This window comes from Lolium rigidum, chromosome 1, assembly GCF_022539505.1.
Source record: "Lolium rigidum isolate FL_2022 chromosome 1, APGP_CSIRO_Lrig_0.1, whole genome shotgun sequence".
Taxonomy (NCBI): domain Eukaryota; kingdom Viridiplantae; phylum Streptophyta; class Magnoliopsida; order Poales; family Poaceae; genus Lolium; species Lolium rigidum.
Window position 1 is genome coordinate 89,853,260 of NC_061508.1, and position 23,836 is coordinate 89,877,095.

The 23,836-nt window shown below is 41.2% G+C and overlaps 1 protein-coding gene across 1 annotated transcript; it reads right to left on the minus strand.

Annotated features, from left to right (window-relative positions):
* Positions 1–2,042: 2,042 nt before the first annotated feature.
* Positions 2,043–23,103, minus strand: LOC124648892 (zinc finger protein WIP2-like). Its single transcript, XM_047188579.1, has 5 exons — positions 22,938–23,103; positions 22,783–22,865; positions 21,666–21,848; positions 3,702–4,289; positions 2,043–2,531 (listed from the first exon to the last, which is right to left on the minus strand). Exons 1-5 carry the CDS (start codon positions 23,101–23,103, stop codon positions 2,043–2,045), a joined length of 1,509 nt encoding a protein of 502 aa, XP_047044535.1.
* Between the last annotated feature and the right edge of the window lie 733 nt (positions 23,104–23,836).

A 23,836-nucleotide genomic window follows, 5' to 3' on the forward strand; every position in this document is an offset into this window, starting at 1 on the left:
GCGGGATATTTGAATGGATGCGTAGGATGCTTCGGTGCACTGCCAAAATTTTGAGTTTGAAGCTACTAGTTTATCGAGAACAAGATTCCTGTAACCTAGGTTTCACTCACGTGGAACTACTGACATATGGTTCCCACCTCACAGACTCAGATGCATGTGAACGTATCATTTCCAGCATAAATGATTTTTTTGGCCAATTCAACAAAACAATATTTAATTTAAACTACAAGTGTGTGATAGACTGCCAACAAAAATCTGCAAACATCATTTTAAGCTACCAAGTAGTCATTATATCGTAGGTCCACTTATATTTTTTTTTGAAAGATTCAACTTCTTGGTATAAATGCTCATGAGAACAAATTCAACCCTGTTTTAAAAACAATCGAAGAAAATGAAGAAAAAAAATGAAAAACATGTGCAAGGGATCTTTAAAGTGCACTAGTTTCTATTAACACCAATTAACTTGAAATTTGACACCTTATCAAAAACTTGCTTCACAATATGGCGTCATGTGGACTTCTTTTCTTCTCTAGGTACCTGGTAAACTAGTAACCCGTTAGCTCCACTTCTAGACCCTTCCAGACAACGAGGCACTGATGATGGCTGAATCATATATTTCCAAGAGGTTTGAGGGAATGTAAATATTCCTGTGAAATCTACATATAGTTGAAAGAAGTCCTTCAAGAAACTTTTATATAATCAAATCCTACAAATTAAACAATCTACATGATTATCTGCAAGGATTTATACTCCTCAGATTATTATGAACACCCTTTGAATGAAAGAAGGCCTTACTAGTTATTTCCCATTTCCCAATCCGCCTCAAAGAGAAAATCCATTCCTTACTAGCTTGCTGCAACTGTAAATGCTCTCAAATTATTTTGGAAGATGTTGAAGGAAAAAATCTATCCAAAAGGAGGAAAAGGTCTCTCCTCAGCTAGCTCACTGCCCAATTGCCCATCCCTATCCTTCTTTCTATCCAAACGTGAGAAAAGCACATCATTTGACACGAACATCTCATGGTATGTACACTTACATGATGTTCCATCCATCAGACTTTGGCTGTACATGCATGCATACTTTGGTCGGCCATTTTGCCCAAGCTCCATCTCAAATGCGCCCAAAAAGTTGATCTCTCCTCGTAAGAGCAAGCTAGGGGAAAGCAAGCATTTTTGTTGTGTCTCCTTTGTTTTTACATGGAGGTTAACCATTCCTTCTTTTATCGCTAACTACCAGGCAGATAAATTAATGTAACTTATGTTTGTAAGTTTGTCTCAACAAAAGTACTACTACATACCCAACTCCATCCAAGACCTTGTAGTGTCCTTTCTGTTTTCACTTTGTAGGGCATACATATACTAGCTTGGAATATGTGTCTAGCTTTAAATTGGGAAATGTTTAGGTTGAGCTGTATGCTTGCACAGAAAAGGGTACGTTGATATAGTAGAAACTTGACTGGAGCAGGAAAGATAGGTTGGAATTTTCCACATGCAGAAATGACATTAATGATATGAACTGTATGCAGGCATGACATCGACAAGAACATCCAGTCGTCATCCTTCATTGCTACGTAGCCATTACAGAATTACAAAGAAAATATTGATTTAGAAATTGTTGCCTACTACTTGGCTGCATAATTGCATTACTGTGGAGTACACGCAACAAGATAACCAACATATTATAAGATAAAAATCGTCTGGTACTAGTTGAAGATATGCTTAAGGAAGCAAAAGCTTGGACACGTACACAAACACGCGGTTTGCTCCATGAGTTAACGGTGTGATGATTGAGATAAGACATCACCTTACAAGTTACAAGCGATGGATCGATACTACTAACTAGCGATGTAGCGAGAGAAAAGAGCACTTCCACAACCCTAACAGTACTAAAAAAGACAACGACCACGACAACAACACATCAACACCCGCTCAGACAGGTAGACTGAGCATCTAACTATAACACTACTAGCAGTATAGTGTTTGCGCGCGCGCGCGTGTGGCACTGGCACCACGGCTTAACAGATCGATCAAGTGATAGGTTCGTCACCGCAGCGCCGGCGAGGACCTGGCGTTGGCGGCGCCGCAGACGATGTCGTGCTCGATCTCGGAGACGGCACCCTCGTCGTCGTCGTCGAAGCCGTCACCACCGGCGGCGCCGTTGCAGCCGAAGGCGCCGTGGCCGTGTCCAAAGGCCCGGGCGTGATCCTTGAGGGAGCGCTTGTGCTTGAACTCGGAGCCGCAGAGGCAGTACCAGAGCTTGCCGCAGTTCTTCTCATGGGTGCGCCAGTCACCCTTGACGGCGAAGGCCTTACCGCAGCGGCGGCAGAGGAAGGGCTTGAGGCCGTGCTTGCGCTTGTAGTGCGTCTGCAGGGTCCGGAAGTCCTTGAGCGGCTTGGCGCGCGGGTGGTCGATGTTGTTCCGGCACCCCGCCGCGCAGCAGTAGCACGGCAGCCGCAGCATCGCCGTCGGCTGGACACCACGCAGGGACTCCGGGCCCTTCCGGTACTGCGAACCGTGACCCCACATGTGCATCTGCAAATGTCATTTGGTTAGACTATCAGCTTAAATTTAATTTGGACAGAGCGACTACTATTTAAGCAGAACATAAAGTTTATCACGTGCAGATGATATCCTATGCTGAAGTTAAACATGTACTACTTCACATAATGCATTGTTTGGTGCTGCGGTAAGCAAATATATTGATATGCAAAGCCCTAGCTAGCCATTCTAATTCAATGCACTAACATGTGATGACTTATGATGGCTTGAGAGTATGTATATAGTTAAGTTTGGGATTGTAGCTTACACAGATGCATACATGCCTGTGTGAGTCGAGTTGTGACCTATTTTTTTTGTTGAGAGGACGAGTTGTGACTTCCTTCATGCAGCAGTGATAATCAGTTTGCAAGCAGAGAGAGAAAGCTGCATATATGTGTTATGGAAATGAGGGCTCTAGTGATCTAGCGATCTGAGTAGATAGCTAGCTCTTGTGCTTGTGTGTTTGTGTACGTTGGTGCTGTTCTTCTTTAAAGAGCGCACAGCCAGAGTACCGGCACTGTTGGTGGCTACATGAAGAACACTGCAGATCGCTTGATGTTCTTGGGAGGAGTGTGCATGCATCAGGACACACAGTCATTTTTGCAGCAGATCGAGCCCATAATATCACAATCTTATGCTTCCAAAACATGGGAAAGCCTGTCCTGAAACAACCTATGCATGCATGCAGGATGCAGCTAGGCAAATCTCATGAGCCATGAATCATGAGTAGTGGTCAGGGATTCAGGACTGGGGTGGGCTAGTACAAGGGCGAGTAGAAAGTAACCGATTGATTGATCAGTACTACTTCAGTAGGAGTACTACTAAGACAGAGAGATGTAACTAAACAAAGATAAAATCTTCCCTGGGATCTCCACTACACACCACTCAAATGCATCCTCAAAAGCCAAACACACAAGAGAGAAAAGCATAAAGATGCATGCATGGGTAGTCAGCCGCAGCTCCTGGCATGCCAGTCTAGTTCAATCAAACAAAAAGTCAGCCACTGTGCATGCATGATCATATCTTCTCAGCTCAAGTCTATTTCATGAACCATTCTTTCATGGCAGGCATCTTACAATCAACACATCATGAGCAATGATTAATGCAACAAATGTGGGCAAAAAACAGTATGTTGTCAAGATGTCAAGGAAGAACAATTCTGACCTGCATGTTGTTGTATCGGTTGAATGTCTTGAAGCAAACGGGGCAGGAGAACTGGGTGGGGCCGATGAGGATCTGCGACGGCGTGGGGATCCAGTACTGCCCTTTGTTCAGCCTCCCGATCGGCGCCGTCGACGAGAACCCTAGCGGCACCTCCTCGTGCCCGCCCCCCAGCTTGCAATCTTCTTCCTCTTCCTCCTCCTCTTCCGCCGCCCGGCCCGAGAGCACAGACAGGAGGTCAGTTTCGGCGGCCGGCAGGCCGATGCTCAGAGCGACGGCGGCGTCGTCTGTCGACGTGCACCAGGCGGCCTCCACGTCCATCGGGTCATCGCAGCAGGACGGCACGCAGTTGAGGTCGGCGAAGAGCGGAGCGCGCGCGGGGCCCGTCGTCGAGCCCGCCGCCATCTCAGGCTGCAGGTGGTAGCAGCACTCGTCATCGTCGGAATCGGAGTCGGCGGCGTCGTGGTGGTGGACAGCGCTATGACGGGAGGTGGGGGTGGGCGTGAGGGAGAGGAGGGGGAGCGCCTCCCGGAGCGGAGGGGATGGAGGCGCTGTGCTGTAATGATGAGTGGGCTGCGCATGCGCCGCCAGCTGCTGCTGGAAGAAGGAAGGGTACTGGTGATATGGAGCGGCGGCGGCGGCAACGGCGGGGTAGAGGGCGGCGTAAGGTGGGAAAGGAGGAGGAAGGTGAGGCGTGGGCAAGGTGGAAGTGTTGTAGTAGTAGTATGGGTTCTTGAGGAAGCTCGTGTAGGGATCTTCCATGGATGAATAGCTAGCTCGGCGTGGTTTCTTGCTCTGGCACTCGATCTCTTCCTAGTTTGCTTCTCTTCTTGGCTACTTGCTTGGGAGTGAGGTACTGAGGTGGGATGAGGTGAGGTGCCGTGGTTGGCAAGGGGTAGTTATAGTGAGAATGAGAAGTGTAGTAAGGAGGAGAGAGAGAGATACCAGCGTGCATATGGGGATAAAATTATGTGTAGAGGTATTGTTCTTCCGACGGTTGTATTCTGCTAGGGGGAATCCTAAGCTTACCAGTTGAGAGTTTGAGACTTGAGATATCATGGTCATGGGGGACATGATGCATGTAATGATAGTCGTATAGTAGTATTGTCCAGGTGAAGGGCAGGGCTTCCTTCCGGTCATAAATTCTCAGTTACCTTCATGAGCTCACAGATACTCCATGCTTTCAAACTACTCCTGCATAACTTGATAATAAAGCAGCCTACCAACTTAAACAAAAACTAAAACAGTCTACAAAATGACCGATTTATATATTTTATTTGGCTATGAAAATATGTACTAAAGTACATAAGTGTTGTTCGTTTTGAAACAATAAACAGTATAATGTTACTGTATGGAGTACTTTAGTTTGTATAAGAATTTTCTTATTGATATTTGTAGGATTCTACAAATACTATAATAGGGAAATATATGAGGGGATTGTGATGCCCATGCGAATGTTACATGATTTTTATTGCACCAAATTTGTGTCCTGCAACAAGAAAAACAAAGTGTCGTTTCCTGCACCAAAATCCACTCTCTACCATAGTGGGCACGGATCTCGAGAAATAAATGGATGGTGACGGAAACACCCACACTCATGCGTGGGTGTACAAAAGTATTTTCGGAGGTTTAAGTGGATATATTTTCTAATGAAATATAATGTAAGAGTATCCTTCGGAAAATAACGTAGAATTCGTACAAATTAGACAACCACACATATGAATCCATTAGTGCCCCCTCTCGGAAAGGACATTTTTTTCCATTAGTGCAATGGAAGTATGAGAGAAACTTCAGTAGTACCAAATATCCAACCTTGTGGGATTCGGGTGGGCATAATAATTGCAATTTTGTATTTTATATTCCTACGCATTTAAACGATGTGAGTCAATGATGCCCATGTTTATGCATAATGGGGCAAAAACACATAATTCTCTGAATAGGGTGGATGTCAGATGGGGCTAATCGGTCATGGCCGAGGTGGATTGGTGCGTGGATCAAAGTGTGGTGGTGTCCCTGTTGGCCACGTGTAGCCTGTGGATGAGCCGATGAGGCACATGGACGATGGTAGTGGAATGTAAATATAGCTGGTTGTCGGGTGAGAGGATAAGGAGTTGGATGGGGAGGAGAGCTGGTTTGGACATGCATTTTAGTTTACATTTTAAAATGCCATAAATTTCCAAAACATAATACATGACATTCTTGGTTGTCACACAAAGTTTTGTGGAACAAATATATTTGTTTTCTACACATACAAAAAAAAAAGTATGCAAAGCTATCCGAAAACACCAAAAATTTTCTTTTCTACATAGGACAAAATATTTCTATTTTGCAAAACTTTATGTGCGAACATATAATGTACACTAAGATATTTTTCACATATTGTTTAGAAATTTTGAAATACGTTTTCTTATTAGTGGGTGCATCTACTACTTTGAGCCAAAGTGGATTTGGGGTATTTACCTGTATATTTTTCTCGCTGCAGTGAAAGTGTAGGGCGTAGGCACGTAATGTGCATGGAGCGTGGACTTGTTCCGGCAGGGTCTCGGGCCCAAGACGGAAAATCAGCCCCGGCCGACTCACGGAGCTGCATAAACGAGAGCGAGCGTGCGTGCGCGCGCGCGAGATACTAGGAACCAGCCAAGAAACGGCCCGACGGACGGGACAAGGTATAGAGCCATGGACGCAAAATCAGAAGAGGAGCCAGGCATCATGAATCAATTGTTAATTACTGAGCTTTTACGTCCAGACATTACATGGTTGATTGGATTACGGGGTGCGATCTGCTCGGGACGGGAGGCGCATGCAGGCGCGGCGGGGTTTCCACCGGCACCATCCTCGGGACTCCCCGCCGCGGTCGGGTCTGGCTCCGGCCGTCGTCGCCTGCCGTGTTGCGCGACTCTCTCGCGGAAGAGATATCCCAATTCTGCTAGTACCACCTGCCTCGTAGTTCGCCGTGTGGTAATCCCATGCACGCCCGGCCCACTACGGCCGCCCGCTTTTCACACGGAGCTTTCCCCGGCCGTGGTTGGTGTTGTACTGTTGTGCATGCAGGCGGCAGCTTGTTCGGGAGGAGGGAAGACCTATGGGGTGCTGTTTTTAGGATCCTCGTCTGGTAGAGAACAAGGTCCACGCGTGGTCAAACCTTTTTGGTCTTTGTCTTTCGACATTTTCTTTTTCTTTCAAACTAAAACTCTGTCGGTCTAGTAAACAGAAGACATGCGACTAATCTGTGTGACCGTTGTAGCGCGCTAACGGAGCTAAGGGTATGTTTGATTAGCAGGATTTTTACAACATAGTACGTATAGGACAACTACCCGACCAGTTGAATCCTACATGATCTGAAACCTAAGTACATGATGATAACGTTTCAAGTAGCAATTGACTCACGGGAAAAACAAGGGATTTGCAATGTGAGATTTGAGTGGATGAAAAAATTCCTCTAAAACATATTGCAATCATCATATAGGAAAAATATCATGTGTAACAATTCCAATCCTGCGAGACAAACAAGGCACGTAGGAAAAATTCCAAAAGATTATATCCTACAATATTTTATATGGCATTCTTTTGAATCAAACGAGCCCTAAATATTTTTCTTCGGATTCTTTCTTTACGAAAGGAACGTCAAACCCCTTCTTTTACATCGATTAATGACTAATGCGTACTGTCAAAAGAAGAAGAGGAGGAAAAAGAAGAAAGGCTAATGTGAGCAACCAATCTTTCTGGAATTCCTTGTTTCTTTGTTAAATACATTTAAGTGTTTGTGCGACCCTTGAGCTAGCCCAGCGATTAGCTTTCGGTCCTCAAAATTCTTCCACAACACTTAGGGTTTGCGTGACGATGCAATACTATAGGTGCCATGGAAAGTACTCCCTACGTTCTGAAATATTGTACATCCTAGGCCTAAAATTTGTTGAATTAGTCTACATTACTGTGACATATAACCATGAGCAAAAACATAATATAAAAAGATGGTGTGAAATATCATAACACATAGAACACTTTCAATATCCCAGAAAAAACAAAGTGAACAATTCCATGGAGAAGTTTCTTCACCATCCACATACCAATATGATGATTTTGAACAATAAACTCCAACACAGTAAAAGACAACCTTCCCTAACACTCTAACTATTAGTTCTTACCCTTATTCGTCGACGCTTTACGACACCCACATATACTTTTTTGTCTCATTGATCTTACACTCTCGGCGATCATGTTCATTATTGCATGTCACGACCTGTGATTTGAGAATAAGAGCTTGGGGAATAAATGTTCTAAATTTTGTAACCGGTAACCTTTCTGTTGTTCAGGCGTTCATTAGTTTATTTGGTGTTTCTTGGATTTGTTACTTTGCTAAACCAAGCCTTGGTAAACGTTGGGAATATGTCCTAGAGGCAATCATGTATGATGTAATTTTCAATGTGTTCATAAATATAGTAAAGTCGTCCTTGTATGAACATCTTGTATGTATCATCGAATATGTGATTCAGTTGTGAATCTATGTATTCGTGTTGTTCATACTAGAATGACCTTAGTCGTCGAGGTTATGCTAGACACATGACTTAGACTAATTTGCAAGTCGGCATGTGACTTGATACCACTTGTCATGGGCCAATCGGACATACACGGGAACAACTAAAATGTTCTGCGAGTTAGAATGGCCCATATTGAGAAGCAACAAGGAAGTTGTCATTTGGTTGTCTCAATCAATGGAATCCTTAGACCAGAGGTGACCGGACGATCCAAGTTGTGGATTGGCCAACTTAGGTTCTATCTAACGCCGCTCCGTAACATGTCAGCCATAAAGGCAGAGTTTGGGGTGGATGAGAATCAAGCTACATGATGTGGATAACCAAGATGGAATTTTGCCCTTCCGACTCGAAAAGATATTCCTTGAGCCCTCTTGGATGATATGATTCGGAAGCATGGTGATGCACAACTCGGTTAAGTGTTCACTGAGGTAGCTGACTAAGAGCGAGTTAGTCGATGAATCACATATCATGGATCGAGAAGAGAGTTGAGCTATTAAAGGTATGCCAATAAATAGTCTATAGTTTGAGAAGGTATACCGGGAGGAAAAAGGGACTGGGATGAAAAGTCATATTGGAAATGTTTGTCGCCATGACTCCATGGTACTTGGAAGTCGGCATGCTCTGCTAGGAGCTTCTACCATATGGTCGATTGAGAGTCGGACTCCAATCGTGTCTAAGTCTGCACGAGTTTGTGGGGGTCACACACATAAAAGCACTAAGTGAGCCGAATTTGATCTGTCTAAGAAGTGAATCGGCTGGGTTGGACCTAAGCCGGATAGGGACCAGGTCAGCGAGTTGGACTCTTGGTGATCAGATTAGAGTTCCAGTAAGTGGGCCGAAAGTGTTGTGAAGCTCACACTTACTCCCTATATACAGTGGGGCGTCGGATGCCCAAATGGCACAGTTAGGCCTCTCCCATGTGTTGGGAACCCTAGCGCTTCCATTCATACTAGATGCAGTACCGGACCTAGCTAGAAATCCACCGTTGAAGCTCCTCCTCGTACGTGTGGATACAGGCAGAGATGTTGTATTTTTGCACTTCGATGATCATGGGATTGGATCAGATCGAGGACTGCACTGCATTGATGGGCTTCACCAATTTCTGCACATGCGCATCTAGTGGTCATCCCTATGACCTTCTACCTTGGCTAGATCTTCGGAATAGCGCATAGGGAAATAGTTTTTATTTATTTCTATGTGGCCCTACAGTAGTATCATAGCGATACCTTCGATTTTTAGGCCCGATCTAAGCATATGTGATTGATGGTCCCAAGCGCAGGAAATCAATTGTAGTATTTTTCAATAAGAAATATGGTCGAACCCACGAGGAGTTGAAGGTATTGGTTAGCAGAATCGATAAGAAAACAATAATAATAAACCAACAGTTTTGGTATTTTATGTGTATAGTTTTAATAAAAATAAAGTGCAGAAAGTAAATAGCAATTAAGTAAAAGCTCTCAATGAGGGAAAAACCCAATCCTCTATGCAGCAAGAGGATAAGCTTAAGTTTGTGTGCTTATATGAGATGAAAGTTTCCGAGGGCGGCATGGATTTACTAGCATCTGACTTCCACACAACATGGTAAATTTTTTTTCAAGTTTTATTCAGTTAGGGATGGAGCCTAAATTAGGTGCAACCATAGATATGAGTAAACACAACGGTTATGATGGGTCCTAGAGCCATTTTCATGAGCAAGTATAGAATCATTAAGACATAAATATCCCACCATAGAAATAAGATCATTGGTCCCGACATAAACCCCTCTAACGCAACTCATAGTATTGGAAAATAGTTTCTGCCAGTCCGCCCCTTCCAACACACATTCATTACATTAAAGTGCAGCCCTATGCGCCCATATAGGTGAAGTAATATGCAGTCGGTGTTCGCATAAAACCGTCATAGAACAACATAAACATAGAAAACTTGACCAAATACTCATTGCACATCATATAGAATCATAGTCAGATCATCGTATGCCCTCAAGAACGTGGGAAACTACTCACAAGTGTCAAACATGGTATGAACCAGAGGCATAATGATTACAACACAATCTAAATATATAATCTCCCCACCAAATAATGACGAAGTACCAATCATAAACATGTAATAGCACTAAAAACAATATGCGGGATTCAATTCAACACAACCTATGAGGGAATGACTTCGATCTCGTAGATGGAGATGGTGGTGATGATGGTGCTGGTGAAGATGTTTATGGAGATGCCTCCCCCAAAGCAAAGGTGGAGTGGTGATGTCGATGGCGTGGATTTTCCGTTCACCTGAGGCACCGGTGCGGCAGGATCTGCCCTCTCCTGGAGTAGGAGAGGACGCTCGCCTCCGTCGCCGCATCAATAAATTTCGGGAAAAATATGGCTTAGGTTTTTAGGCGAAACAGAGGCTCTGGTATAAAACGGGGCCCGAGACAATACCCGGGGTGCAAACGGGCCAGGGTGGCGTGCCCTACATGTCCTGGCGTGCCACCTTGTGCTGTTTAGCCCTCGTGGCTCCGCTCATGTGGTTCTTTCGCTCACGGTAATTCTTCGGGTGAAAAACTGATCAGGTATTTTTGTCTCAATTTTTAGATGTCCAGAAAGCCCTGAAACAAATAAAATACGAAAAAGAGGTTTTCTGCCTCCCAGGAATTAAATACCAATGAAGGGGACATTGTAGGAAAGTCGCAGAAATCAACTAAAAATGCATAAATTGTGGTGTATGATGGAAAATATCAATGAAAACTAAACATATGTGTGACAATAATGATGATGTAAAATGCACGTATCAACTCCCCAAGCTGAAACCTTTGATCGTCCCCGAGCAAATAAGCGAATATGTCATATCATGCATCAATGAGCTTATGGTTGATAAAATAAATACGAGCATTGCATCATCAACTTATGCATAATAAATTATAATGTAAGATCTCTGAACCAAAAATCATACAAACATGGACTTCATAAAATAGAAATTCTAGCAATTACCTCTTACCATTTGAACAAGACTAACCATTGCATGTTGGACACTAGAACAACGTTTCATGTGTGTCTATAAATATAGATCACTTCTATGCTTGGCTTTTTACCAGCTTTATTTCTCTTTTACTTTGACTTTATACTGAAGATAAACTCTCATAGAGCAACTAGTTAAAATAAGAGAAATTGTTAAATGACAAGAGGAGGATGAAGTTTGATGTTTACCAAACACTTTGCCATTTCTTGATGCGATCAGTTAATAGTCTTGCCCCCTAATAACAAGTATAAACATTATTCATGGATCTTTCAATCATGTCATATGCTCTACATCCACCATTGTCTTTGACTTTTCATGGCTAACCGAATCCTCTGTTGCCGACCTTTTCATTCACAAGCTTGTCCTAGCATATGTATTGATCCATGACAATTAGTTTACATGTTGATTACCAAGTAGCACAAGAGTATCTCATACCTCCTTGTCATCTCCTCTTACTACTATTTGTTCTTCAAGACCACATCTCCAACATAACTTCAAGGTATTTTGTTTTTCTTATAATACTTAGTATTTCTTGCATGGATCTTTCCTTTGTTGCAAACCATGCTTACAAAATTCTATGCTTGTCCAACATGTTCAAGTTAATTAAGTTCAAGATAAGATGTAATTGAAATTTCTAAATACGAGGAGCACATCTGCATGAGTGTTACCCATAAATCTCCACACAAAAGAACCATGGATGACACCATACTTCAAATTTCATTAAAAACCACTTGACCAAATATAGATGATAATGCTCTAAGAGCTTTCCAAACTATGAGAGACTTGATAACTACTAGATGAAAGCAAAAACCAAACTAAGATAAAGACTAAGAACGATATGATAAACTAAAAATCACAAAAGACTTGATATAACTCCACCAAGCTTAGGCCCCCTTTATTTGGGATTTGGATTTTGATATTCTGCTATCAATCCCAATTCCTGAGAATCAGTTGCGATTCTTGATTTCTGAGAATCAGTAGCTATCTATTTGTTTACCCTGCTGTGGGATCTGAGAATCAGAATCTATCTGTTTGTTTACTTTGCTATTTAGGAACCTTTACGAACTATAATTAATGTAAAATGTATGTTATGTCTTCATTTGTGCGTGTTCTAGTTATTGCTTCTGCCGGGGTTTCATCGAAATGACAAGTATGTATACAAATATTTTAGAAATTGAAACAAATAAAATACGAAAAAGAGGTTTTCTGCCTCCCAGGAATTAAATACCAATGAAGGGGACATTGTAGGAAAGTCGCAGAAATCAACTAAAAATGCATAAATTGTGGTGTATGATGGAAAATATCAATGAAAACTAAACATATGTGTGACAATAATGATGATGTAAAATGCACGTATCAACTCCCCAAGCTGAAACCTTTGATCGTCCCCGAGCAAATAAGCGAATATGTCATATCATGCATCAATGAGCTTATGGTTGATAAAATAAATACGAGCATTGCATCATCAACTTATGCATAATAAATTATAATGTAAGATCTCCGAACCAAAAATCATACAAACATGGACTTCATAAAATAGAAATTCTAGCAATTACCTCTTACCATTTGAACAAGACTAACCATTGCATGTTGGACACTAGAACAACGTTTCATGTGTGTCTATAAATATAGATCACTTCTATGCTTGGCTTTTTACCAGCTTTATTTCTCTTTTACTTTGACTTTATACTGAAGATAAACTCTCATAGAGCAACTAGTTAAAATAAGAGAAATTGTTAAATGACAAGAGGAGGATGAAGTTTGATGTTTACCAAACACTTTTCCATTTCTTGATGCGATCAGTTAATAGTCTTGCCCCCTAATAACAAGTATAAACATTATTCATGGATCTTTCAATCATGTCATATGCTCTACATCCACCATTGTCTTTGACTTTTCATGGCTAACCGAATCCTCTCGTTGCCTGACCTTTTCATTCACAAGCTTGTCCTAGCATATGTATTGATCCATGACAATTAGTTTACATGTTGATTACCAAGTAGCACAAGAGTATCTCATACCTCCTTGTCATCTCCTCTTACTACTATTTGTTCTTCAAGACCACATCTCCAACATAACTTCAAGGTATTTTGTTTTTCTTATAATACTTAGTATTTCTTGCATGGATCTTTCTTTTGTTGCAAACCATGCTTACAAAATTCTATGCTTGTCCAACATGTTCAAGTTAATTAAGTTCAAGATAAGATGTAATTGAAATTTCTAAATACGAGGAGCACATCTGCATGAGTGTTACCCATAAATCTCCACACAAAAGAACCATGGATGACACCATACTTCAAATTTCATTAAAAACCACTTGACCAAATATAGATGATAATGCTCTAAGAGCTTTCCAAACTATGAGAGACTTGATAACTACTAGATGAAAGCAAAAACCAAACTAAGATAAAGACTAAGAACGATATGATAAACTAAAAATCACAAAAGACTTGATATAACTCCACCAAGCTTAGGCCCCCTTTATTTGGGCTTTGGATTTTGATATTCTGCTATCAATCCCAATTCCTGAGAATCAGTTGCGATTCTTGATTTCTGAGAATCAGTAGCTATCTATTTGTTTACCTACTTGTGGGATCCGAGAATCGGAATCTATCTGTTTGTTTACTTTGCTATTTAGGAACCTTTACGAACTATAATTAATGTAAAATGTATGTTATGTCTTCATTTGTGCGTGTTCTAGTTATTGCTTCTGCCGGGGTTTCATCGAAATGACAAGTATGTATACAAATATTTTAGAAATTGAAACCATCATCCAAAATGCACGTTCAATTACCAACCATTATCCAAAACGTACATCAACCATCACCTGAAAGTAGTGCGTAAAACTAAACTCCAACTATAGCTGCCAATAATCCATCAACTATTCTCTCCCTGGTTACTTTCATGAGAGCGTCATCACCATGCACAATATTAGATACACGACCACTAGGTGGAGGTAGTAGATCCCCTGGCATGTAGTACATCACGATCACATCTATCAAACTCTTTATCTCTCAAGTGGATGTCCCTGATAAAATTATGACATGCCATACAATCAACAATGATCAAAGCTTGCTTATCACAGGGGTAAGATGGCATATTCAATAAAATACGTCACTTCATCTTTAACACACCAAATGCACGCTCAATGACATTGCGTAGCAATGAATGGACATGGTTAAAGATTTCTTTTTTACCATTGGGGGGGGTCACCATGGATAAATTCTGGCACATGGTATTTTGTCGACTTGTATGGAGCTAGATACCCCCTCACAATTTGGATAACCCGAATCAACAAGATAGTACCTACCTGAAAAACAACACATGTATTGTTATGTAATATGATATTGTATTATGGCAATGTAATAATACAATAAACAATTGTAATGTTACCTTTCGGCGGGTGTGGAAACATGGCTGCATACTTGACCATAGTATCCTTAAATATCCTTGTGTCATGTGCCGACCATGGCCATCCCACAACTACAGAGGTGAATCTCATATCAAAGTCGCACACTGCCATGATATTTTGTGTTGGATACCCATGCTAACCAACATGGTTCACTATCTCTTCAGCGGGAACAACCACAGGGATATATATGAGACCCATGAATTGCACCAATGTAATCATCAAAGTGAGGTGAAAATCTAGAATCTCGAAGCCTTTCATGCACATCTCTGAAGTCCGGATCTTTTGGCTTAATAGTATCTACAACCATCTTGTTCAAGCACTCTAGCACATGGTTGAATTTCATGTGTATTACCTCGGTTGATCGCTTGAATCGATTCTCCACTTGGTTAACAGATTGAGGACCACCAACTATCCACAAGAACATACCCAAGCACTCCTCTGAGCTCATGTTCCTTGTTGACGTCAAACCATAACTTTTCACAAGAGTCTCATGCAATCTACCAAAACATGGTTTGTACATCCTAAACGTGACATATCAATCTTTGTTTGTATTCAAATTTTCAGTAACCTATTGTTGATCGGTGATGATAGGAATTCTCCTATTCCTTTTGGTTAAGAACTTCTCACCATACATCACGACAACATGTGCATCTCGCATGTAGTACTCCCTCCTTTTCCTTTTTGCCGCAGCTACAACCATTTCAGAATTAACTCCATCCTCATCGCTCTCACTATGACTTGTGCTCATCTAAAACACGATATAAAGGCAAATAAAATGTCATGATACATAGCCACAAATTAAACATAAAAGCATATAAAATTTCATCATACATAGTCACAAATTTAACATAACAACATATAAAATGTCATCATACATAGTCACAAATTAAACATAACAACAAATAAAATGTCATCATACATAGCCACAAATTAAACAGAACAACAAATAAAATGTCATCATACATAGCCACACATAACAGCAAATAAAATGCCATGATACATAGCATAGATCATCTAATTCTTCCTATGGTCCTCATACATCCTCCTCAGCCAATTCATCTTGCCTTCATTTGTCCTAAATATACGAAAAAGGCACGGTTCTCCAACTTAGCAAACAACTTTGTTGCTATGTAATGATCATCACTTCCTTCTTCTGCTCCACAGATCACTACTTCTTCCATTATCTTCTCAATTTCAGTGACAATGATCATTTTGCTAGAAGCAACTGATGCATCTTCATTAATCATATGATCAACCATACGCTTTATTTCACGTTGCACACGATTTTTTTTTTGGGTTCTCAAGCTGTCCAGCGCCTCTTTTGCATGACTACTTGGAGTAACGTGTACTTCATCATCATCATCATATTCAAGATTATGAAGCTCTGCACCCTCATGTAACACTGTGCCAGATATTGTACCAGGCATGAATGAGCTTTCTCCAGTAACAAGGACATTCTCAAACATTCTGCTAGGAGCTTCTACCGTCTGGTCGATTGAGAGTCGGACTCCAATCGTGTCTAACTCTCCACAGTTTGTGGGGGTCACACACTTAAAAGCACTGAATGAGCCTAATTTGATCTGTCTAAGAAGTGAATCGGCTGGGTTCGACCTAAGCCGGATAGGGACCAGGTCAGCGAGTTAGACTCTTGGTGACCAGATTAGAGTTCCAGTAAGTGGGCCGAAAGTGTTGTGAAGCTCACACTTAATCCCTATATATAGTGGGGCGTCGGATGCCCAAATGGCACGGTTAGGCCTCTCCCATGTGTTGGGAACCCTAGCGCTTCCATTCATACTAGATGTAGTACCGGACCTAGCTAGCAATCCACCGTTGAAGCTCCTCCTCATACGTGTGGATACATGAAGAGATGTTGTATTTTTGCACTTCGAAGATCATGGGATTGGATCAGATCCAGGACTGCACTGCCTTGACGGGCTTCACCAATTTCTGCATGTGCGCATCTAGTGGTCATCCCTATGACCTTCTACCTTGGCTAGATCTTCGGAATATCGCGTAGGGAAATAGTTTTTATTTATTTCTATGTAGCCCTACAATAGTATCATAGCGATACCTTCGATTTTTAGGCCCGATCTAAGCATATGTGGTTGATGGTCCCAAGTGCAGGAAATCAATTGTAGTATTTTTCAATAAGAAATGTGGTCGAACCCACGAGGATATGAAGGTATTGGTTAGCAGAATCGATAAGAAAACAATAATAATAAACCAACATTTTTGGTATTTTATGTGTATAGTTTTAATAAAAATAAAGTGCAGAAAGTAATTAACAATTAAGTAAAAGCTCTCAATGAGAGAAAAGCCCAATCCTCTATGCAGAAAGAAGACAAGCTTAAGTTTGTGTGCTTATATGAGATGAAAGTTTCCGAGAGCTACATGGATTTACTAGCATCTAAGTTCTACACAACATGGTAAATATTTTTTCAAGTTTTATTCAGTTAGGGATGGAGCCTAAATTAGGTGCGACCATAGATATGAGCAAACACACCGGTTATGATTGGTCCTAGAGACATTTTCATGAGCAAGTATAGAATCATTAAGACATAAATGTCCCACCATAGAAATAAGATCATCGGTCCCCGACATAAACCCCACTAACGCAACTCATAGTATTGGAAAACAGTTTCTGCCAGTCCGCCCCTTCCAACACACATTCATTACATTAAAGTGCAGCCCTATGAACCCATATAGGTGAAGTAATATGCAGTCGTTGTTCGCATAAAACCGTCATAGAACAACATAAAGATAGAAAACTTGACCAAATACTCATTGCACATCATATAGAATCATAGCTAGATCATCGTATGCCCTCAAGAACGTGGGAAACTACTCACAAGTGTCAAACATGGTATGAACCAGATGCATAATGATTACAACACAATCTGAATGTATAATCTCCACACCAAATAATGACGAAGTACCAATCACAAACATGCAATAGCACTAAAAACAATATGCGGGGTTCAATTCAACACAACCTATGAGGGGGATGACGTCGATCTCGTAGATGGATATGGTGGTGATGATCGTGCTAGTGAAGATGTTTATGGAGATGCCTCCCCCCAAGCCAAGGTGGAGTGGTGATATCGATGGCGTGGATTTCCCCTTCACTCGAGGCACCGGTGCGGCGAGGATCCGCCCTCTCCCGGAGTAGGAGAGGACTCTCGCCTCCGTCGCCTGCATCAATAAATTTCGGGAAAATATGGCTTAGGTTTTTAGGCGAAACGGAGGCTCTGGTATAAAACGGGGTCCGAGACAATACCCGGGGTGAAAACAGGCCAGGGTGTCGCGCCCTACATGTCTGGGCGCGCCACCTTGTGCCGTTTAGCCCTCGTGGCTCCGCTCGTGTGCTTCTTTCGCTCACGGTCATTCTCCGGGTGAAAAACTGATCAGGTATTTTTACCTTGATTTTTAGATGTCCAGAAAGCCCTGAAACAAATAAAATACGAAAAAGGAGGTTTTCTGCCTCCCAAGAATTAAATACCAATGAAGGGGACATTGTAGGAAAGTCTCAGAAATCAACTAAAAATGCATAAATTGTGGTGTATGATGGCAAATATCAATGAAAACTAAAAATATATGTAGCAATAATGATGATGTAAAATTCACGTATTCAACTCCCCAAGCTTAAACCTTTGATCGTCCCCGAGAAAATAAGCGAATATATCATATTATGCATCAATGAGCTTATGGTTGATAAAAGAAATACGAGCATTGCATCATCAACTTATGCATATTAAATTGTAATGTATGATCTCTGAACAAAAAATCATACAAACATGGACTTCATAAAATAGAAACTCTAGCAATTACCTCTTACCATTTGAACAAGACTAACTATTGCATGTTGGACACTGGAACAATGTTTCATGTGTGTCTATAAATATAGATCACTTCTATGCTTGGCTTTTTACCAGTTTTATTTCTCTTCTACTTTGACTTTGTACTGAAGATAAACTCTCATAGAGCAACTAGTTACAAGAAGAGAAATTGTTAAATGACAAGATGAGGATGAAGTTTGATGTTTACCAAACACTTTGCCATTTCTTGATGGGATCAGTTAATAGTCTTGCCCCCTAATAACAAGTACAAATATTATTCATGGATCTTTCAATCATGTCATATGCTCTACATCCACCATTGTCTTTGACTTTCCATGGCTAACCGAATCCTCTGGTGCCGACCTTTTCATTCACAAGCTTGTCCGAGCATATGTATTGAAATATCAATGACAATTAGTTTACCTGTTGATTACCAAGTAGCACAAGAGTATCTCATACCTCCTTGTCATCTCGTCTTACTACTATTTGTTCTCCAAGACCACATCTCCAACATAACTTCAAGGTATTTTGTTTTCTTATGATACTTAGTATTTCTTGCATGGATCTTTCCTTTGTTGCAAACCATACTTACAAATTCTATGCTTGTCCAACATGTTCAAGATAAGATGTAGTTGAAATTCCTAAATACGAGGAGCACATCTGCATAAGTGTTACCCATAAATGTCCATACAAAAGAACCATGGATGACACCATAATTCAAATTTCATTAAAAACCACTTGACCAAATGTAGATGATAATGCTCTAAGAGCTTTCCAAACTATGAGAGACTTGGTAACTACTAGATGAAAGCAAAAAACCAAACTAAGATAAAGACTAAGAACGACATGATAAACTAAAAATCATAAAAGACTTGATATAACTCCACCAAGCTTAGGCCCCCTTTATTTGGGCTTTGGATTTTGAGATTCTGCTATCAATCCTCATTCACGAGAATCAGTTGTGATTCTTGATTTCTTAGAATCCGAAGTTGTCTGTTTGTTCACCCTGTTGTGGGATATGAGAATCAAAATATATCTGTTTGTTTACTTTGCTATTTAGGCAGCTTTACGAACCATAATTAATGTAAAATGTATGTTATGTCTTCATTTGTGCGTGTTCTAGTTATTGCTTCTGTCGGGGTTTCATCAAAATGACAAGTATGTATACAAATATTTTAGAAATTGAAACCATCATCCAAAATGCACGTTCAATTACCAATCATTATCGAAAACGTACATCAACCATCACCCGAAAGTAGTGCGTAAAACTAAACTCCATCTGTAGCTGCCAATAATCAATAAGCTATTCTCTCCCTGGTTACTTTCATGGGAGCGTCATCACCATGCACAATGTTAGATACACGACCAGTAGGTGGAGGTAGTAGATCCCCTGGCATGTAGTAATCATCTCGATCACATCTATCAAACTCTTTATCTCTCAAGTGGATGTCCCTGATAAAATTATGAAGTGTCATACAATCAACAATGATCAAAGCTTGCTTATCACAGGGGTAAGATGGCATATGCAATAAAATACGTCACTTCATCTTTAACACACCAAATGCATGCTCAATGACATTGCGTAGCAACTAATGGGCATGGTTAAAGATTTATTTTTACCGTTGGGGGGTCACCATGGATAAATTCTGGCAGATGGTATTTTGTCGACTTGTATGGAGCTAGATACCCCTCACAATTTGGATAACCCGAATCAACAAGATAGTACCTACCTGAAAAACAACACATGTATTGTTATGTAATATGGTATTGTATTATGGTAATGTAATAATACAATAAACAATTGTAATGTTACCTTTCGGCGGGTGTGGAAACATGGCTGCATACTTGACCAAAGTATCCTTAAATATCCTTGTGTCATGGGCCGACCATGGCCATCCCGCAACTACAGAGGTGAATCTCATATCAAAGTCGCACACTTGCCATGATATTCGTGTTGGATACCGATGCTAACCAACATGGTTCACTATCTTTTCAGCGGGAACAATCACAGGGATATATATGAGACCCATCAATTGCACCAATGTAATCATCAAAGTGAGGTGAAAATCTAGAATCTCGAAGCCTTTCATCCACGTCTCTGAAGTCCGGATCTTTTGGCTTAATAGTATCTACAACCATTTTGTTCAAGCACTCTAGCACATGGTTGAATTTCCTATGTATTAGCTCGGTTGATCGCTTGAATCGATTCTCCACTTGGCTAACAGATTGAGGACCACCAACTATCCACAAGAACATACCCAAGCACTCCTCTGAGCTCATGTTCCTTGTTTACGTCAAACCATAACTTTGCACAAAAGTCTCATGCAATCTATCAAAACACGACATGTACATCCTAAACATGACATATCAATCTTTGTTTGTATTCAAATTTTCAGTAACCTATTGTTGACCGGTCATGATAGGAATTCTCCTATTCCTTTTGGTTAAGAACTTCTCACCATACATCAGGGCAACATGTGCGACTCGCATGTAGTACTCCCTCCTTTTCCTTTTTGCCGCAATTCGCAACCATTTTGAATTAACTCCATCCTCATCGCGCTCACTATGACTTGTGCTCATCTAAAACACAATATAAAGGCAAATAAAATGTCATGATACATAGCCACAAATTAAACATAAAAGCATATAAAATATCATCATACATAGTCACAAATTTAACATAGCAACATATAAAATGTCATCATACATAGTCACAAATTAAACATAACAGGAAATAATATGGCATTATACATAGCCACAAATTAAACAGAACAACAAATAAAATATCATCATACATAGCCACACATAACAGCAAATAAAATGCCATGATACATAGCATAGATCATCTAATTCTTCCTATGGTCCTCATACATCGTCCTCAGCCAATTCATCTGGCCTTCATTTGTCCTAAATATACGAAAAGGCACGGTTCTCCAACTTAGCAAACAACTTTGTTGCTATGTAATGCTCATCACTTCCTTCTTCTGCTCCACATATCACTACTTCTTCCATTATCTTCTCAATTTTAGTGACAATGATCATTTTGCTAGAAGCAACTGGCGCATCTTCATTAATCATATGATCAACCATACGCTTCATTTCACGTTGCCCAAGATTTTTTTTTGGTTCTCAAGCTGTCCAACGCCTCTTTTGCACGACTACTTGGAGTAACGTGTACTTCTTCATCATCATCATCATCTTCAAGATTATCAAGCTCTGCACCCCCATGTAACACCGTGCCAGATACTGTACCAGGCATGAATGAGCTCTCTCCAGTAACAAGGACATTCTCAAACGTCCTGCTCATCTCATCCAAATGTTCAGGTCCATGTTTGCGAAATGCCAGAAACTCCTTGTTTTCCTGAAAACATAATAGTAGGTATATTGTTTTCTTGTAATAACACATTCTCAAAATTACTACAGTAGAGTAAAACTTACTTCTCCCATTTTCTTCCACCAATCATCATCAGCTATCACAGTGGCTGCTTCATCATTCCAACCTAAATATTTTGTCTTGTTCTTGAAGGGCATCCAATTGGTGTACTCCTTCTTCATACTATCCCATTTATTTTTGAATTGTTGTTTGTTATAATCTCTCCTTGTTTCTCTAAAAACAACCCTCAGCAAGGTTTTTGTAACCAACCGGACTTAGAAACTTCAGAGGGCTATTCCCCTTTTCTTTCTCAATCACACAAAGTTTGCAAAAAATAGCAGTAACTTCCGCATCCCAAATTGCTTTGTCTTTTGCCATCTATATAATGTATACGATTAAATTAAATTTACACAAACGGGAACTAGCACTGAACAACATAGCAGTAGTATTCATAGTTTCTAACAACACTCATATTACTTTCTAACAACACTCGTATTAGTTTCTAACAACATAGCAGTAGTATTCATCGAGCACTCATATTAGTTTCTAACGAGCGGCTGGAGCAAACAAGAGCACATACCTTCACAGGGACACGCCGGATGGACTAGGCACTGGAGCGGGGCATGGTGGAGCGCCGGAGTACAGCGGAAGCCGGCGGCCAGATGAGTGGGAGCCGGGGACCGGAGGAGCGGGTGGGAGACGCAGGTCGGTGGCCGGACGAGCGGGTGGGAGGAGCAGGAGGCGGCAGCCGGATGAGCGGGGCGACGTGCGGAAATCGTGAGGGGCAGAGGAGGGCCAGGAGGCGGCGGTCTGATGCGGGGGCGGGGGAGGGGGTTACACGTGAGGGGGGTAGGCAGAAAATGATTCGGCAAAAAAAAAAGCTCAGGAATCACCTATTTTCTCAATTCTCATCTTGTGGTACTCTGTGTGTACTTTTTAGAATCAATTCTGGACAATCTGGGTATTGTGGAGGGATGTTTGTTTCAGATTCTAATTCTACAGTAGCTAGAATCCAAGAATCAAGAATTTAAGCCCAAGCAAAGGGTACTTAGTTTGTTGGCATAGGGTCATCCTTACTAGCGCTTTCCTCCTCATAATGGGCGTCCAACTCCTTGAGCTTCCAAGGATAAGGTCTCCCATTGTAGAAAGATGTAGGAGGATCATTGAACTTGGTGGAGGCAGCTTCAGCGATCGTCATGAAACGATCTTCATACTCGCAGTTCTGATTTTCCACATCCCACATCGTGGCTTGGAACCTATCCAGCTTGTGTGAGGATATGGAAAATCTTCTCCTCCGTATCCTTGATCCTTTCCTCGTAGGCTTCCACCTTCTTCTTCATATTTATTTTCATAAAGTGATGAGTATCAAGACTACGCTCGATCACGGTGCCATATCTAAAGACAATATCCTCCAGAACTTGCAACCTCTCTTCCATGGTGCCCTCGGTCTTGGGAGCTTTCACCTCCTCCATGAGCAGCACCCCTCCTTGTAAGGTCAAGGTCTTCAAAGGCGCCACCATGGAGTTGAGGTAGTGGTTCACCACGCCTTTCTTACTAGAGCCTTCACCTTCCAGATTGGATACGGAGCTTGCCGTGGCTAAAAACTAAAAGAACAAGACCAGAAAAAAAAATCGCTCAAAAAGATTCGATGCAAGATTAGATCGGCGGAGGGAGGTATATATTGACGGTTTTTAGTTAAAAATGAAGAGTTTGATTCAAAACCGAGGCAAAAATGAAATTCGAGGAGCGAACAACCTTGGGTGGTGCGCCACCTGGGGTCTTTCCCCCCTCGTGACTGCGTTTCGCCCAAATCTTTTGCGAAACCTCCTTATTTTGCAAAAAGTAACTATCCTAAAATATGAAAATATTCTAAGATATCTACGTACATGATCTTGACTTTTATTGGTTTCTGGCATCTGGCAGAGGATAATTCTTGGCGATTATAGCTTCCAGAGTCTGGAGATGCAACTCTTCCA

Excerpts from the sequence above, each read along its gene's own strand:
- LOC124648892 (XM_047188579.1), bottom strand. The coding sequence starts at position 23,103 with ATGTGGGATGTGGAAAATCAGAACTGCGAGTATGAAGATCGTTTCATG. Across the intron at positions 22,866-22,937 it reads TTATGAGGAGGAAAGCGCTA|CTACTGTAGAATTAGAATCT; the intron begins GTAAGGATGACC and ends CTTGGATTCTAG. Across the intron at positions 2,532-3,701 it reads ACCGATACAACAACATGCAG|ATGCACATGTGGGGTCACGG; the intron begins GTCAGAATTGTT and ends TGACATTTGCAG.